Source organism: Cyphomyrmex costatus, unplaced genomic scaffold (assembly GCF_001594065.2).
Source record: "Cyphomyrmex costatus isolate MS0001 unplaced genomic scaffold, Ccosl1.0 scaffold1053, whole genome shotgun sequence".
NCBI lineage: Eukaryota > Metazoa > Arthropoda > Insecta > Hymenoptera > Formicidae > Cyphomyrmex > Cyphomyrmex costatus.
The window spans coordinates 86,888-107,171 of NW_017275012.1; the positions used below are offsets into that span (position 1 = coordinate 86,888).

At 35.7% G+C, this 20,284-nt stretch overlaps 1 protein-coding gene across 1 annotated transcript; it reads left to right on the top strand.

Annotated features, from left to right (window-relative positions):
• Nucleotides 1-303: 303 nt before the first annotated feature.
• On the top strand, nt 304-19,737 carry Oatp26F (Organic anion transporting polypeptide 26F). Its single transcript, XM_018540718.1, has 13 exons — nt 304-316; nt 2,581-2,636; nt 11,339-11,558; nt 12,896-13,064; nt 13,532-13,670; nt 14,025-14,202; nt 14,287-14,389; nt 17,054-17,175; nt 17,296-17,559; nt 17,791-17,992; nt 18,084-18,234; nt 18,320-18,702; nt 18,798-19,737. The coding sequence occupies exons 2-13, from the start codon at nt 2,589-2,591 to the stop codon at nt 18,982-18,984; spliced, it is 2,166 nt and encodes a 721-aa protein (XP_018396220.1). The 5' UTR covers nt 304-316; nt 2,581-2,588; the 3' UTR covers nt 18,985-19,737.
• The last annotated feature ends 547 nt before the right edge of the window (nt 19,738-20,284 follow it).

A 20,284-nucleotide genomic window follows, 5' to 3' on the forward strand; every position in this document is an offset into this window, starting at 1 on the left:
TTCAGCGTGTATAGTTATGTGTACGACGCCCCACTCTGAAGCCAGTCACTGACTTGAGGTTACATTATGTTCTGTTAGTTAGTCCGAAGTAGTAGTCTTGAACTCTTGGACTCGTTCGCATCGCATACGCGAGGTAAAATGCAATGCGTTATCGCGAGTTTTTTTGCTTTCTAAAGAGAGAAATATGTTGTAATGGATGTCAATTCTGTCGTAACGGAATTATATAAACATGTGTTGTATCGTATCGATATGGATTACAAAACTTCATCTTCGGTGCACCGAACTTGAAATCCGCGTTTAGATATTTTTTAATAAGGTAAGTGGTACAAAATTATATAACAGCAAATAGTTTGTAATATTGTAAATGTTATTAATTATAAACACATACAGCGTATGAAATTACTATTGTAAATAAATCATTAATTGTTAACATACTATTTAAAAGTAATATACAGCAATATTGTGTGATAACAATAAAACAGGTTTATGTAAATTTTTGTACATATATTTTACACATAATTTTCGCACCACATCAAATGTCAGAAGAAGAGAAGGAACAGTCGTATCTACCGTGTAGAATGCAGTTATAATCACTTCTCGTCTTCGTTTTGTTCGTAAGCTTATACGAACGTTACGTTAATTAATTATATAGCAATGCGAAAGAGATGTACAGTAGACGCAAATTAATTAACGGAAGCACACCATTAGTATCGAGACTGATATAATTAGCGTCGCTGAAGTCGAGAAATCATCGCGGTACGGCGATTTACAGCAATTCTAACGTTTCTTCTTTCTTGCATTTCCATTTTTCGCGTGTATGTATTATTTTATTATGAAAATCGAAAAGAAAAAAGAGAAGGGACTAATCAGTTGAACAATCCACAACGATAACTTTTATGGTATTTTATCAGTACGTCCATTACGGAAACAAATGTTATTACATATTCACGATAAAGCATGAATTCTACGTGAGCTTCGTTCATATAAATTTTGGAAGAAATATATTATAGAGCATCTTTTTGCCATTCTTTTCAATTCGAGAAAAATGTAAGGATGCACATATTGCTTTCGTCGATTTTATTGAATCGATTTGCGATTGTGATTTATTAGTCTGACATTTATGGAGAATCCATAATTTATTGCAAAATAGTATAAATAGAACATTTTTGTATCTTTCGAGGACGTGGAAAAATGTTTTCACCTTGCAGACTAAACTATGCTCGTTTGTTACGAAAGAAATACATGAATTTTGTCAGAACATTAAATGAAGATTACATAGAATGTAAAAAGTACATTTAAACAATTCAGTAAAACGTTTCGTTTTACTGAATAAAAATAACAAATAACACCTTTTTTTTTTATAAAAAGGAGATAGTTGTATACGTAAAAGAACAAAAAATGATTGATTGAAACAAATAAATTAATTATACAGATTACTTATTATTAGATTAGATAAATCATTGAATGGAAAGAGTAGAAGAATCATATTGAACTTTCAAAGATAATTTCGATTGAATTGTTTTCGCATTTAGTCTATGATAGTTCGATTGTGTATTTATAAACTTTTGCTCGTTTCGATATAAATATTTTAAATAATCAGTTTTTTTTTAAATAATCAGTCGATTACCACAAAGTATTTATATATGTTTGAAACTTAAAAAAGTTACTATTTTTACTTATCTTATCCAACTAAATGGACAGAAATAGCTGGTAGAATATAGCCGTTCTTATTTAAAAAAATTATTTTAATCATCTTAAGATACTAATACGATTCTGTGATTGGTTTGTGACATCTTAAGACTGTACTTAAAACGGTCTGAAAAATAAAACCAATTATATGAATGTATCAGTTATAGTCATAAGTTGTTGCTTGTGAACGTAAAATTGTAATAGGTTATTTGCAAGTGCAAATTCGTTATATTATTTTGAGAAAACGTACCTAATAGAATTGAAAGTTTCCCACCAGATGACCTACTACAAACGGACCTTAAATTCGATTCATATAAAGATTAAGTCTGGACACATTCCACGCAGGGTGCATAATAATTTAACATGATGTCCATTATCCTGTTACTTCGATTGTTGTGAACATTATCACGCATTATATGCATCTATCAACGATCGTCTTACTAAGATACTACAGGAACATTCAAAAACATATACTCTTTTAATATTTGATTAAGATACAAAAATGTTTAATTTTTTGTATATTAAGTGATACATTTTTGATTATTTTTTAAATTAATTTTTCTTGTTAATACGATATAATTAATATATTCGATCAATATTTTTAACATCTTCATGATATATAATATTATTCAATTAAAAAAAATATCTTACAGATATATAGCACTATTATTTTACTATATCAGCTACGAGTATTTTCAAAAATAAATGGTATATACTATTTAATAAATTGTTACTACATATAAATACTATATAAATACTTTATTAATAATATAATAAATAAATAATATAATACCATAAATAAATAAAATTATATAACAAATCATATAACAAATAATAATATAATAATTTATATCAATTTACATATTAATAACTTTTATAATTATTTTACAGATTACAAAATGACAGGAATAGATAATTTAAGCTATAACGATGGCGTCGGACCAGCGGTAAGTTAATAATACTAAATGATAATTTCATTAAAAGAGATGAATATACATACAGTACCACAAATAAATTTAATAGTATAAACTGAATAATGAGCATAGTAGTGATTCATAAAAATGACTGTCTCTCTCTGTATGTATGTACATACTGCTATAATAAGTATATATGTATATATAAACATTGTAATATTTTTTAATACAATAATGTTTGATATAACAGTAATTATTATGAATTACATAAATCTTGGTTTTAAACACGACTAGCTATTACTTTATATTTTATGTAAACACGTAGATGAATAAAGAAATTTTTGCGCCAAGTTCTTACGATAATCGAAATTGAGATAATTGAATTTCTAACGCACCGCGCGTTGTTATAAGAGTAATTTAAATGCTTGAACCACGTGATACCTGGAGGGAAGATAAAATTGATTTATCTGAATTCTCATCCCGTTACTTTCGACTTTTAATTATTTTTCAGAGATATAAAATTGGAGAAAATATAATCACGGGTTCTACTAAATCCTATAAATTTAACATCGCCGTCACTAGAATGTAGAAATAAATAACTAAAATGTCGTAATTTATATATTTTATTGTTGATGACATTCTAAATAAAAAGAATATTAAATCTAAAGTATTTTCTAGCTAACATAAAGAAGTTCTAAAGTGTGCAAATCATATTAAAGGCTATTTAAGTGTTAATTTATTATTTATCTTGAGAAAACATCAATAACGTGGGAAAAATCATGATTAAGGATAAATCTAACGCTATCACATTGATAAAAGGTTGTTGAGTAAGACATCAAAAATTAAGCAATAAGGACTGTATTATTACTTAAACACGTATAACTTGAAAATGTTCAAGCGATTAACGAATGACGCAGAGATTCAATATAGAATAATTGTTTGGTTTTAAATTGTGATTTTAAATAACGAATACCTATATAACTATCAAGTTATACATTTAAATAACAATAAAAGCCTTGTTGTTAATTGTTAATTCTTGAGATGTTATGATGACTTAACAACTTTTTATCAATAAATAAAAATATGATCATGATTGATAATATTGATATCATTGAAAGCATTGTTTATAATTACGATTTTTTTAATGTCCTTGATGTTTTTCCAAGATAAGCAACTTTTGAGTCCAATTAATTAGCTCTTTAATATGATATATAATTTGCTCGGAACTTCTTCTTCGTGTTAATTTTCTCCATAGAAACTTAATAGCCAAAACTTAACTCCTTTCAAAATGCATAATTATTTCTTTTTATAGAATGATTTACAAGGTTTTATCAAAAATTTATAAAGTATTCATGCTTAAAACGTTAATATGATGAATGTTTTTATAAATCTATACTGAATTTTGTTTCTCATCAACAGAATGATTTCATTCTATAAATCAAATACAAAAGACATTCGCGTATTTTTTTCTATTATTTTTCTTTAACATCATTGTTTAAATAGTAAATTGTCGTATTAATTCATTATTGTTAATTGCTGTATAATTTCACACTTTTTACGAATTTTATTACTTTATGTTGACATAAACATTTTTACTAGAAATGTGAAGATTATTTTCTCAGAAGTCAATAAAACTTTCATGTTCAATATTACATTAAAAACCTTATCATTATTCTTGGTCCTGTATGTATGTACTTTCTTCTTTCTTTAATAAACTTGAACTTCATTTTAATCTTATGGACGATAAGGCAGGAGTTTGCCACCGTATCCTATCGCATGGTGTCTCGAAAGAATAAACAACTGCCGTAACCCAGCGTATTTTACCTGCCCCAGCGGTGTTTGCGTTCGCGAAAATTTGCATCTGCATACTCTGGAAATTTGCATAAGTATATGTAAGGCGAGAGAGAGAAGCTGTTGATGGGTAGATTCGAGATATTGTCGCATTTTTCTCCAGACAGATAATATAATAATGCATACGCGTGTTTTTACGAAACTTGTAGAAAGCCAGATTGTCGCAGTTGTATCTTTTGAATTATACCTCTTTGTGATTTTTTTATAAAATACTCAGCGCATCGAGAATGTTTGCTCTAACTTCGATGTCTTCGCTAAAAACACGCAATGATTCTTTGATTTTCCTTTGCTGCAAGTAATGTTGAGCGCAGTGTGATGTTTTGCAGCGAAATTATCTCTAGTTAATCTGCATTCGTATGTATACGCGTCGATATTTCCGTAACGTTTTTTTACCTGTGAATTGATTGACTTTGGAATAGTTACCTTCTGCTGGTTTTTGCCATTCTGGTTTTTGCAATTAACGCCTCCGGACTTTTCCGATTGAAAAGTTAATTTCGGAAGTAAATACTTATAAAACGAGATGATTTACGAAACACATATTTATTTATTGAATTTTTTACATGTTTATTCATAATAAAGTGTGCGTTAGTGCAACACAGTGGAAATAGCAATTGAAACGTATAGCAGGGCACTATTTTCTATCGTTTCCTTCCATTAGAAAGTCTGACGAAACTCTTGAATAGGGTAGACTGTACCTCATGCTCGGGTTCGTTTTTCATTCCTATTGTAGTACCTTATTTTCGGTAACATCTCTCGCACGGACGAAACGGTTTTATGCCGACTTAAAGTCCGGAAAAGCGGGCTGAGCGCGATTGCACAGCAATTATGTGAAGTAGCGCCGCCCGTCGTGATGAAACGTCGAAGAAAAAAATAATGATAGAAGAAGGAGAGTCGGAACGCGCAAGTTACGGCGTACTTCGACATTGTCTCAATTAATGGACCGTGTTCAAAAGCATGAAAAATTGTAAAAAGTGGAAAGAGAAAAAAGAAGAAGAAGAGAGAGAGAGAGAGAGAGAGAGAGAGAGAGAGAGAGAGAGAGAGAAAGTGTGCGAATATGTGTGACGTTGCGAGGGACAATTTATATATTTATATAATAAATAATTAGTCGATTTATCGCATGCATAAGAAATACATAAAAATAATTCTTTTTGTTTTAAGAGTAAGTTTTCTAATAGTTTCTGTAAAATAATATATACACACGTACGTAATAAAAGAACGTTTACTTAACAAAACCGCATAAGTAACTCGTGCATGCTCGTATCTACGGTGCATACCATGGATTATACTCATTACAACCCATTATGAATGCACATTAGCATGTGAAAAAGTATAATCATGTAATATTTTACTTACTACATTATTTTTAACGTAAATGTTATGTAGTATTTATTGTAAATGTCCTGTGTTGCAAAAATAGTTAGATTTATTTTTGCGATACGTACACGTGTAACTATATATTGTATGTATAAAGTTTAAGAATGAAATTTGACGATATTTCTAGAGGCTTACTGAAATAATAACGCTGAAGAAAACACAGGACTAATCTTTAGGGTATAGAAGAAAATGATTTCTGTTAAACACAACTCTGTGTTTTATAATTATCTTATTCTTGAGGTAGTCCGATTTACAGTAAAAAGGAAAAATATCATTTAGAGAGAGTATATCATTTTTTTTACAACAATTCTAAAAGATCTACCAGTCCGACCCATAATTTAAAATTAAAATTTCAGAAAGAGAGAAATTTTGAGACCAGGTGCACAATTGCAGTGCACACTGTTCTTTAATTATTAAAATCGCATGAAAAAAGAAAATACTTGCTTCGCATTTGCTATGCCGCGCGTCAATATCGTAGAAAATGGATGAGAGAATGGGGAAGGAAACGTCTAAATAATTGGCATCTGCTTCACAAAATGCCTGTTTGTCGGCTGAGTGCCGTTTAATTTGCATTAACAAGCTGTTTGGCGTCTTCACTTTGCATACTCCCGTAAATCGAGTTACTCCTGAATATAATTGTTAGGAATACATCGGTCATGTTGTACGAACGAAAGTTGTCTATTGATTAGAGGGATGCACTTTCCGCTGACTTTCCATCTCGTTGTCGCCTCAAAAAATGCAGATCGTACGTGATTGCATTAATTACCATATAATTACAGACTTATCCCCGAAAAATTTTTAGTCGCTCTACGACTATGCAGATTACATTCAGACGTTACGTCAATAATCAAGGAAAATGTAAAAAGTTTTCTCGCGCGATATAGCCTAGAGTCTGCGCCATATCCGCCTTTTTGAGCTGAAATGTAACATTTCCAACCAAAAGGAGGAAATCTAAATGGCAAGCGGCGCGCTTTATGTCGCGCGTCGCAAAACGGCCTACCGGCTCTCTCGTCGTCGAGAAACCCTCGCGAGGAAGAAAACGTGTGTCGGCATAAAGAAAAGTACGGAATATCGAACGTGACGGTAGACGAGCGCAAAGCTCTATGGAAACACTCGTTTTCATTTCAAACGAGAAAGGACCGAACGGCAAAAAGGGGACACCACGAAAGTATATATTTCATTATACACCCTGCTGCAGATATAGCCTCGGTTTGCTACCCCCGTCCTCCGACGATGGATAACCATTGCGCGAAATAGGAAATATTTTATCCCGCGTATAAGAGGGACCTTCGTTCCATCGATAAAATAATCGAACACGAATCGTGACTGATGTCAGTCACCTCCCGAACGATATACGAGGAATCCACGGACCAATCATTCGATTTTTCAGTCGGCATAGGTTTTATACCGTGACTCGGCATTCGTATAAGAGGATTAAAAGAGATCGCGATGCGCGTATCAAGAGGCACAGACACACCGAGCGACTTCCGCGCGGTTAAAAGCAACGGAGAGAAACAGGACTTTCACATGCGATAAGATTTTATGTAACATCAGAATTTTAGATTATTCTTCCGATATGCGTCTCTGTTGCTATAAATAGCATATTTTAAGCGACAAATTATAAAATTAATAAAAGCTTTCTGCCGCGATCTCCATCGCGTTGCCCATCCGGGGCCGCCTACGCCCTCGAGCATTGACACAAGTCGTTGTTTGTCTATTGTCATAGGCGTCATAGGAGGTATCCTGTTCGGAAAGAAAATTGCACGTCCGTCACAAATTTATTCCGATTATATTGTATATTCCTTTTCCTTCCGACAAAAATTACACGTTTATCCTTGAGTATAATTCTGATAGACACACATTATAGTTCCCTCCATCAAGACTCTTTGTAACACCTGAGGCACGGGGAACGCATTTGGAGCGTTTGGCATAAATTTCGTGAGGAATTCGACGCCTATGGGGTGAAACGATCGTCGTAAGAGACGACGTCCGCTCGCGCTCGTCTTCCCGACGAGCAGACCCATACACGGCAGCCGTACACTCTGCGAGCGGAAGCCATGAATCTTTATTAAATCCACGAAATTTATGTCGAAGCGGTCGCGTGGATTGTGAAACGTGCGCGCCGCGCGCGATGGCCCCTGTAAGAGTATTTATTTTGCCCCTCGTTCCCTCTCCAGCCCCCCTCGTGCAACATGCGCAATCTCCCGTTTACTCTGTTCGGTCGTTTGCATTGTGTAATAAAATATGCCATTCCACGTATGCACGTATATACATGTATACACGTATTACGCATAATGCGGCTCTTCTTTTTTCCTTTCTTTTTTTTTCTTTCATTTTCATTTTCAGTGACGCGCGTCCGCCTTCACTGAGCGAATAATCACCGTCCGCGAGGCAGATGGACACGATATTTAATTTGACACGGTAAATAGCCGCCACCGAGGGCGGATACTTTCCATTCCTACGCACGCATAATTTCTGATTTGAAACGACATCAACACGAACTCGGTTCTGTGTTGTTCTACCCAATCTATTATATTTTTCTTCATTCGACTATACTTTCGCCGCACGCGATCGCGGAATAATTCGATTTTTTATACACGACAAGCGTATTTCCTCTTGCTGGACGAGCTCTGTATTTTGTACTAGCCTCTTTAAGAGGCGATATTATCATAGTGATTTATTTCGATCTTCTCGCCTCTCTACGTACCGCGGCGTTATTGCTACCATAAATTCAAGCGCGTTCACGATGTTTGATATATCCGACCTGACCTACGCTTGTCTCTCAGTTGTCTACTCTCCCAAGCACTCTAGAAATTTCGGCATTTCCGTGAGAATATTGAAACTTCCCTTATCGTTGTCTCGGTTGCTCTTTCTTTATTCTTTCTTGCAATGGTGAATTATATGTGCCACATAATTCGTATACTATATAAATGTAGATACTACAATACATTCGTTTTGTTACTTATTTTGTCTGTAACATCTCAAAGTTACTTGCTACTCAGATCTGAGACATTTTGTCTTGTTCTACATTGATCGTTCCTACAATTCGAGTTCTAACAGGCATACATAGTATATGCGGTAGATCGAGTCCTGTAGTAAATATCGATATCACTGATGAACGATTAAAATTAAAATTTTAAGCCAGGATGTATATATATCGTAAGATCGATACTTATTCCTAAACAATGTAAATTAATAAATTTTGAGTGCGAAATTTTTTTCAATTGTAGTAATTCATAATACTAAATATTTATTCTGAATTGATAGCGATTTACACAAGTTTGTACGATTTCGATAAGTAATTTTTTAAATACGTGTATACTTAACAAAAGTGTAACGCAGATAAGTAGATCAAATCGAGATAAAAATGTAAATAATAGCATTAGCTTTATATTTTATCTATAACTTAGGCAACAATTAAAATTGGTAATAATAACATCATGTTGTAAGACAAGTGTTATCTCTCTGCGGTCGAGGTTGATAACGAGTGCTCATTAATTAGCAGTTAAAACACTGCAAGCGAGTGCGGGCGATGTCAATCCACGTGAATACATACATCAAGCGCTTATTAGTCAGCTCCGCGTGAAGAACTTTACATCATTACGCAAGGCGCATAAATTTCCTACAAAAGCCAATAAACTTGATCACATTTAAATGACGAATGGAATCGGGTAGCTCGTACGTCTTGATGGCGAAGCAACAGCTTAGTAGGGATGGTTTATAGCGGATCGGAGAAGAGTAGGAAGAAGAGTGTACAGTATAAGTCGGAGGTAACGATAGGGATGGAGAAAGCAGAGGAGAGAAGAGGAGATGTGCGTGTGTGTGTGTGTGTGTGTGTGTGTGTGTATGTGAGAGAGAGAGAGAGAGATGAGGTAGGAGAGAACGGCAGGAGAAAAGGTATGTCTGTGATAAAAGCAGGTGGTGGGTTGATAGTAGAGAGACAGAATGAGAGAGAGAGAGAGGGGGGGGGGGGAGGAGAGAAAGAGAGGGGAGGGGGAAGTTATCTATACCGCGTTTAAACTCAACGGGGAAAACTGCGAGAGCAGGAGCGCGAGCGCGAGCTTGAAGCGTGGGTGCGGACTTTCAGTCGCGTGCGATGCGCGCTCTCAGTCGCCACGTATATTCCTCAGCTCCGATTTTGAACGCGACTGAGAATGAACGCGAGCATCAAAAAAAAAGCTTACGTAAAATTAGACAGGATCTGTTAAAATTTTCATGATCGCGTTTTCTATGAAGGTGTAACGAAGTATCTCCGGTGCGATAAATTTTCTTTACGATACGAAAGTCTACGCGGAGTACCAATTGAGACCGGTGAGAAATATATCGAGAAATAAATCGTGGGTCGCGATATTACAAACGATAAAACGCGGCGTAAACGATAGAATCACGGCCGTGTAGCGCAACGTATCGAGAAAGGTGCGCTATTTTCGATTGGCTTCCGATTGCACAGAATCGAAATTGACGAGTTCAACGAGACGGAGTACGAGCTTTGTGTTTGATACAGTTTGATGGAATGATGTATTATATATTTTACTATCGGCAAGTTTTTGCCGGTTGAGAAAATTGTAATTAAAACTTTACAAATAGAAATTATTAACAATAAGAGAGAGAGAGGGAGAAACAATGAGAGAAGGTGAGAAGGAAAAAAAAAGGATGGAAAATGCAAATGACAGTGTTTCGAATACAATTATACTCGTCATTGAGCAAACAAACTTTCCAGCTGTGAAAAGCTAAAGGCAATGCGTTGAATTAATCGCTATTGATTTTTATTAATTGATACAATGGAATTTATCAATTCCAAGTTGTACTTCTTATCAGCGCAATGACATATCTTTCACGGAAAGGTTCACGGAAATCGCGATCTCTGACCAATTGAGCGGAAATGATCTCTGTCTAATGAGACGGACATTGAAGTATTAGTGAAATATTTCATTACTATAAATGTTTATACCATATTTTCACGATCTACTGTCGTCGAAAGATTTAAGATAAAAGTGTGGAAGCTGAGCGGAACTTATAGATTCTTGTCACGCTTCGTTCAAATTATTATCGATAATTATGAGGGACAAGTTCACATTCAGCGTGAGTATCGTTTGGTATACGATGTTGCGATCGATATTTTGTGTTTTTTAATACGTCTGTCGCGATTTATTAGAAGAGTTGTAAAAAGAAAGAAAGAAAACACAAACGTCTGGCTAATATTTGGTTTGTAACCATCAGCAATATGGAATGAAACGCATGTAGATAGCTATCACTCGAGACCGTAGGTCACAGAGATTGTAGCGTATTCTCTCTTCTATTTATTGTTAGAGACAATCATGTCGTTTTGCGCACGCCGCATGAGTTCGTTGAATTTACCGTTCTACCACTTTGTCATTTATTTTGCATATCGTATTTTATAAGGCTGGCGAGGAGAACGCTGGCGTATATTGGAAACGAAGTGCAATATGCAATATGTATTATTTATATCCGAAGTGATAGAGATAAATCTTCGCTGATGTAATTTACAGTCGGGGGTGCCGGACATGCACGAGACCCTGTCTAGCTTCCCGGAACAGTTTGGGGATGGCCCGAGAAAACCGGAAATAAAGCCGGAAATTCCGAAGGAGACGGATAGAACCGCGGACAATCTGAAATGCGGTTGGTTCTGGTTCAGGCCAATTTATTTGCAGAAATTTCGCACTGCGAAATGGGCGCTTTTCTGGCTGTGCTGGGCTGGAGCGATGCAAGGTATGTACTTTTGATAACTTTTCGTATGCTGATTCACTCGGCGTGGCATGAAGCTTTACCGCAAAAATTCAATAAGTTTATTAACGCCGTCTAAAAATGAAATGTTCGATAACACGAAGACGCTAGTCAGGTAATATATTAGATTAGTAATATATTAGATTAGTGCAAAAAATTAGTAATTTTTCCGTTACATTGATTAAATTAAAAAATTCAGAGCTTTTTACAAAATAATTAAAAAGGTTTTTAACTAAATGGAAATATCTTTTATTAAAAGTAATCTGGGTTGTTTAAAAAATAATTTAAAAAGTTTCTGAATAAATAAAAATATTTTTTATTGAAAAAATAGTGTGTCGAAACCGGCGTTGCTAGTGGCAGTATAGTTTCGCTATATTTTTGACTAAAATTCTGTTTTAAAACTCCATTTGACAGATATGAGACAGCTTTTGCACTAATTTAATATTTCTCACTTCCTCCTTTCGAGTTTGTCAGTTAGCATTAGTGCGTGAAGCGTTAACTTTCTCTCCGAGATTAGACGCGAGTGTCAGGGACGTGAATATTTTCATACCCACTTTTTCATCGCTTCGCAAACTCTTATTATAAAAAAAAAGGAGCGAGCAAGTTGCAGAGCTGCATCTTTGTAAATATAACGTAATACCTTGATAACGTTCGATGCGATAAGATGTTATCGTATGTAGGCAACGCTAATAGTTATTCGCAATTTTGAGCTTCCACGTGAAAATGTATGAAGGGTGATGATTGACGATAACGAGAAAATTATTCGATTAACGTTCACGGTTCGTGTTAACAAGAATACGTACAATACGTCGGAAGAAATAATACTACGTTGATAACAGAAAGAGAAGGCTTCAAAAAATTCATCGATCTTCGAAAAAAAAAAAAATGTAAATTTACCATACAATACAAGAAATTATTTCTTATAAAACTTTCGAACGAAATACATGTTTTCTCTCGCTCTAGAAGTGATTCTTTGGGATTAAAATATATCTATTAGATGCATCCTAAGGGAGTCATTTATTTTGTGTGTTCCTATATTTAATAGTAGTTAAAAGTACCGACGTTCATGTACACATTATAATATTATTACATTTTTAATAGCGTGCAATATATCTAATATATCATATGATAACAGATACCACTATGATTATTAGTCGTTTGTAATAATTTGTAATTAAAATTTGTTAACGGTCGCAAAATTATCCTTTAATTTTAAAACAGGTTCGGTTTCAAGCAGCAAATATCGTAAATTGCTTCGTATAGGTAGCGAATGGAGTTATCGCGGTATCGGTCCATATACACAAATATCTTCATTGTTCCAGGAATGGTCGTGAATGGTTTTGTAAATGTCGTCATAACGACGATAGAGAGGAGATTTGGATTAAAATCGTCGGAGACCGGCCTGATAGCGGGTGGATACGATATAGCTAGCTTCTTTCTTCTCGTACCAGTAAGCTATCTTGGCGGCCGTGCGAAAGCGTCGAAACCAAGGTACGCACGTGTATACCGTCGCGCCATTATCTTACACATTAATATTAATACCAATATCGGTTCTATACGACGACTCTCATAAATATTAATTCTAACGCCAGTCCGTCCGACACTGGCGACGTTAATCCCCGTCGCGTTTCTTTGCCACGGCGACGTCTCGGAACCCTCACCCGTGTAATCGACAATCGATATCCTTTCCGGAGATCTTAAACCTCGTCGTTGAAATATCGGATTCAATGGCAGTCGGGTTCCTTAAAAATTATTTTATCCAATTAAAAAAAAAAAAAATGAAGAATATGGTGAACTCATACTTGCCAAACAATACGCATTACGCCATGATTCTCCTCACTCTTATATTATTCAATTCACCTTCGAAAGTATGAAAGTCTTTGAGAATTAAAGAGAGAATTAATTTTGCAGTGTTTAATTTCTCCTATATTTCAATCAGATGTTCTGGAATGTCGTAGGTATATCGGCATAGGAGTTCTAGTCTTAGGTATAGGTAGCCTGCTGTTTGCGTCTCCGCATTATCTTGCCGGACCGTATAGAGGAGGTCAGCAAACAGAGAACATATGCCAAAGTGTCACTAATATATCGAGCCATTCGGTAAGCTAGCACAATAATTAAATTACTATGGAATGTAATTAAAATTCTTCATTTACATATCCGGTTGTTTACTTTATCGCAACGTGACAAGTTTAATCGAAACGCGGTGGCTTGTCCCGTGTAACACCTTCTGATAATAACACGGTCATATTGCACCGTTAAATTCTCTCGTTAGACCCCTAAACGAAATTTACATCACGATCGATAATAAACACAATGCGTAATTCAATGCGTGCGTGATTAATCGAAACTTGTTTGTAATACCGTGCTTTTCTCGATTTTTTCCCACTTTTATTTACGTAGTTTGCCTAGTGAACCGGCGACGCCAGATTTATCATTATTTCGGCCACTCAGATATCCTGCACGGATCAATCTACCGTTCAAGCGGAGCTAGAGCCTTACAGTGGCGTGTACTTAACCCTATTTCTGGTAGCTCAGTTGTTACACGGTGCCGGCGCGGCACCCTTTTATACGCTCGGGGTTACGTATTTAGACGAAAATGTTTCGAAGAAGATGTCTTCGGTATATCTAGGTAAGATTATATATAAGCAGCACAAATATGCATATCGATTTTCTTTCCTCGATCGATATTGATCAAACGAAATGTGTGTTTTAGGTGTTTACTATACTATGGCTATAATAGGACCCGCGCTAGGCTACGTTGTTGGTGGCGAACTGCTGAAAATTTACACAGACTTTCTCACAGTGGACTCCTCAACGTAAGTATTTAAACATTCAAATAGATCGATATTTCCACACGCGCGCGATCCGTTTTTCTTTGTGATTTTCTTAAAAATAAATCAGACACCTTTATTTCCGTGGGAAGACAGCGAAACGGGAGTGATGGATATTTTATTTGTAATGCATAGTATGGAGTACATATGTCGAACGAAAGACAGGGAGAAACGCGTATGGCGGTCGTGGCGTCGGAATTCGTCTCTTCCCGTTGTCAGGCTAAACGCATTTTCCACTTTTTTCCCCCTGATAACATGCGGGAACGTTTAGTCGCGCGTCAGCGGCAACTTTATTAAATTCTCGCGAGGATTTATCGGTCGTTCGCGTCTATCTCTCCGACGGAATACACGAGCACACGAGTACTGTGTGTGTGCGTGAATACGGAGGCACGAAAACGCGCGTGCCAACGCGCGGTTTCGAACGGAATAACTCGCCGATCTGATGGTATGCAAATGTGCATATTCGTCATCTCGCCACTAGCATTCGGATGATGCGCGTACGTTGGTCGTTTGTACGGAATTCGATATCGATAGTAAAATGATCTCCCAGTAATACGTGTATAAAGCGCCGATTAAATACGAGTGCGAGGGTGAGCGTGCAACCGAACGCTCTGATCCGATTAGCTAATTTTCGAGAATAATTGTCAAAACGATTGGAGGCGGTTTGGTATTGTCACACGCTCGATATTCCCTTTCTCAAAAAACAAAACAAAAAAAAAGAAACATATTTAGCCAAGAGGTATGAAAACACGAAGAGACACATTGCTCCTTTAATGCACCGTTGCCGTTAAAAATATTTCCCCAGGATCATTAGAGCGTATAATGGGCCGAGATTAATAGTGCGTGTAACTCTACCGATATACAGTGTATATCCCGTGGGGAAAATGTCAAGTGGCGAACCAGTGTTTGACGATGTGACACGCCGATATTACCCTTCAAAACTGTTGGCTCATCCCCCCAGCACTTAGGACACAATCAAGTTCCATTTGTCTACTCGCCTCCCCGTGGACCCTCCCCCAACTACGCGCCCCTTCATCGACCGTTGAGTCATTCTGTGCCGCGTGAGAATCAAATTAATCGTTAGTCGAGGATACAATTTTTTTTCACATATTTTTGTCGTACTCACACGCACCTGAAAATCTTATTTACATGAAAAAGCAATGAGCGAAATGGGAATAAATCGCGATGCGTCTCTAGTCGCACTACTGTTGCGGTTGCAATTACATCCTTTTTGTTTTACAAGAAACGAGATTCTCGAGAAAAAAGACAAATGTAAGATGAAATTATTCGCGTGTAATAGGTACGGTTCTCCTATCGCTGCATGTGAGAGTCGTTCGTGCATGCGCCGCGTTTAATTTCGCAGGTAGATGAAAAGTTTCGCCGGAGAGATGCAGCAGCGGCAAGCAGCCAGATGTAGCTGGCCTCAAGCCGGTTTGGAACAAATGACTTCTCTACGTGCACTTTTCCGCTTTCTCACTTTCAAGTTCCTTCCTGCGATAAGTTACATTATAGTTTCACTCGCGTGCCGTTCCTTTAGTAATAGGTTCCGACCGTTATACAAATTATTCCTTTTCTTGGATCGACTACCGAGTCTGCCGTGTCCAGACATCTCATCCTTTATCGTATTTATCGTATTTATTACCTTTTAGAAAATTAATATTGTCATCAATATATTTCTATAATTCTGCTGGCTCAAGTGAAACATTCAATAAACACTTGCAATTACACTAAAAAAAATTTTGGTCCAACGAATGATCGTTAAAATCAATGTCAAACTTAATGTCCAACTTAATGAAGTTAATTTATTAATACAATAACTGAATTTTCATTAATATAATTATTCTTGTAATTAATTCTAGTAATAGTTTTATAATCTAAATTATTATGAAAATTCATTGGATCATTAATTCAATGAATATTTTATTGTATTTACGTACAGTTTTGATTCAGTATATAATATTTATTATCCAAATATTTAATAGCAATCTTTTATGTTATTAATATTTATGAGGATAATATGATTCGCTTTTATTTTATAAAAACATACTATTTTAGAATCTATAGGATATCTGATAAAGAAATTCTTCTCCATTTGTTAAAAAGATAGTCTTCTTTCATTATATTTTTTTCTTAACCGACAATTATGCATTACGTATCCGTCATACATTGAATTTTAATGAAATTACTTTTATTCAATTAAATAACCGCGTCATTAACGTCGAAGCCATGTAAAAGGAACGTTCGCTGCATCTCGTACTGGCAATTAATCAAAGAAGTTACGTGAAACTTTGTCAATCGAGAATTTCTAATTGCACGAAATTAGAATTGCCAAATTAGACAAAAAGTTAAATGAGAATATGTAAGTACTTTACAAACGCGCTCGAAATAATCTTGTAGATCACATCTTTCTTTGACGGAGAAAAATCGGTCAGATATTTTTTTTTTAAATCAATTTATTCAGCCGAGGTAGAAACGAAAGAATTAATCGGTGTTCTAGTTTCGTTCGACTTACATCCATTATTGTTAAAAGAGAATCCTTGAAATAGAATCCTTTATATGGAACGAATTCTAAATATATATTTCCAAAGGCAAGACCTGCCAATATGTTTTACCGAATCTATTGCATCCTATAAAACCGTTGAATTTTAGGATTGGGTTAACTTCTGATAGTAATGTCTGGGTTGGTGCATGGTGGATCGGTTTTTTGGCAGCGGCTGTCATATGCTTCGTCATCGCGATACCGGTTTTGGCATTTCCTGCAGTTTTACCCGGTACGATTTCTTCTACATTTTTAGATAAAATAATAATTAAATAAACTTGATATATATATATATATATATTAAATGAATATTCAATAACTTGAATTCTAAAAAGATGAATGATTTGAATAGGATCGGAGGAATTAAACAAGGATAGGGTATCAGAAGCGCACGAGAAATCGACTCGATCTTCTACCGCGGCAACCGGAGAAGCGTTTTCCAAGATACGAGAGCTGCCACGTGCTATGACCGAATTGCTTGGAAATCCGGCATTTTTTATGCTGAACTTGGCAGGTGCGAGTGAAGGGTTGCTCATCGCTGGATTTGCTGCTTTTCTACCGAAACTGATTGAAAATCAATTCAGCGTCAGTGCCAGTTCAGCCGCGTTGCTGATGGGTGAATAATGTCACAATTCAATTAATCTATCATAATATAACATGAATTTCGATAAGCACACGGACCGTTGTTATAAAATCATTTTCATAAAGTTTCGAAAGAATGATTTGATATAAAAGAAAGTAATTCAAACAGCAGTAAAAAAAAACCTTAACAGATATTAATTGATGACATATATTAATTAATTATCGCTATGGTTTATATTACAAAATAATGTTTGCCTACTTTTAGGATTGGTGACTGTGCCAGCCGGAGGCGGCGGTACATTTCTCGGTGGTTACCTGATAAAACGCTTCAATTTGCCCTGCTCTGGCATTTTAAAATTTTGTTTACTAGCTACAACCGCCTGCATCGCTTTCACGTTATGTTTCGCTTTAAACTGCCCGAACTTGGATTTCGCCGGATTGACTGTGCCCTATCAAAACATCACGAGGTTTGTACAACCGATGGATTTATAGTGGCAACGAAATAGTATAAATCGAAGCATTTTGTTAGATTAAAAATGCTGAGATTTTTGTTAATAGGAAGATCGCGTTGTCTCTCGAAGACACCTGCAACAATGGCTGCGGATGCTCTAGATCGCAATTTGATCCTATATGCGGCGTGGATGGAGTCACATACTATTCACCCTGTCATGCCGGATGCTATCGGGAAACACCGATAAACAATGTCAAAGTATATATTTCCAGTATATTTCTAGACTAGAAGAGCGTTCCGTTTTTAGCCAGCGAATAAATGTCATGCGCGACTATCTTTCTAGGTGTACTCGGATTGTAGCTGCATACACGCACCGACGATGAATTTGACGAACGAAGATACCGGCGATGTCGTCCAGTACGAGGCTGTTAATACGACTTGCAGTAGCTCATGCTCGTACCTGTGGCTATTTATCGTTTTGGCATTTTGTAATATGTTCATGACGTTTCTGTGCACAATGCCAGCGCTCTCGTCCACCCTGAGAGTCGTGCGTGACGATCAACGATCGTTCGCTTTAGGCATACAGTGGATCAAAGTCCGGATTTTAGGAACGATACCGGCACCAATGATATTCGGCGCTCTTATAGACGATACTTGCATCTTGTGGAACGAAACGTGTGACGGCAGAGGAGCGTGCCTCGTATACGATAATTACTACATGAGCAGGTTGGTCATTTACACGGTGGTTTCTTTTTAAACATGATTCGCGGATTAGTTCTCACAAGTTTTGAATGAGTTTGCTGCAAACCTGTTTTTCACAGGTACATGCTCGCGCTGGCATTCATCGGGAAAGCGGCTTCGCTTCTTTTTTTCTTCTTAGCATGGTGGACGTACGTTCCACCGAGCACGAGAGGCATCGACCAGAATTCTCGGCAGCAAACGACGGCTACTTTAATGCTGAGCGACACGTCTCAAGAAGTTGAAATAGTATCGGCTACGATAGCGTAATCTTGAATTACTTTATTTTTCCTTTTTAGAAAGTTATTCTTTTAAAACGGTTATTTTATAGAGGAACGGTATAGAAATAACCGCGGAATATAAGCGGTTAGATAAATGTCCTAACATTCTTTTTTACGGTGAGATTCACGAACAGAAACAGGATAATTCGTATTAAATGAGAATACTGTCGCAAACACATAAACAGATATTAAGATAGGATAAATGCGTATACGTCAATATACAATATGAACAAAACTTGTCATGAAAATCCTTTTTGCACGTTAGAAAGATAAGTTTTTGATAGCCCTACAACCGAAGTAGCTCGAAAAGCTATAGATTCGGAAATCAATCAGGGGATGTAAAAACATATCCAGATATAGTTGTGCCAAAGAGCCTATAATATGCAAAGCATATTCTACATTTTCTTTATATAATGAACTTATAATGAAATTATAAGTTTTAGGCTCAATTGCACCAACGTTACTTTGACTTTAAGTGAAGCTTAAATATCTCTTTTTCTTCTTTTAAAGCCGACGGAAATTAAGTATTGCTTAAAATTAAAGTAACGTTGGTACACACACAATCAGGCTTTAATGCGATAAATCTATATACATATAAGCACGAGCCAAATAACCCATTTGCGCAACTCAATCCAATTTTCCCTATAATGGAAACTTTTATAATCCTACATTCGCTAACTGTCAATTAAAGATTAATTAACTGCGTATTCCCCTTATAATGATAAATATCGATAGTTCTTTATACCCAAAATGTGACTTACATAAATTTTGAAGATGGTTTTACCATGTATGAGCCTTGGTGATTGTCGTATACTATATTATCGATTTGATATTACACTTTCTGCGCCGTTTTTCGCTGTAATTATTTTTATTAAACGGAAAACGCCAATATGCCTAGAGCACGTATTTATACATGTCATCAATAAAAAGCTCAGATATATTACAAATCTTTGTCTCTTCCAATATAAGATTTTTTTATCCAATATAAGATTCCCATCTTTTAGATTTTTCTTTCTAGAATATATTTTTATAAGCAAATCTTGCAAATTTGTTCCAAAATATTATTGAAACATTTATATTAACAATTGATAAACCAGGAAACGATTTTGATACATGTCGCACAATACTTTTACGCAGTTAATGATTGCTGATAAAATCGTTAACTACATTTGGAGCTCTGTAGAAAGCTGTTTTAATCGTGTGTTATTTTAACGGAATAAAAAATGGATCAGTATCTTTTATAAATTTAGAAATGCAAATTAAAAATGCAAGAAACATTTTTTTTTAAG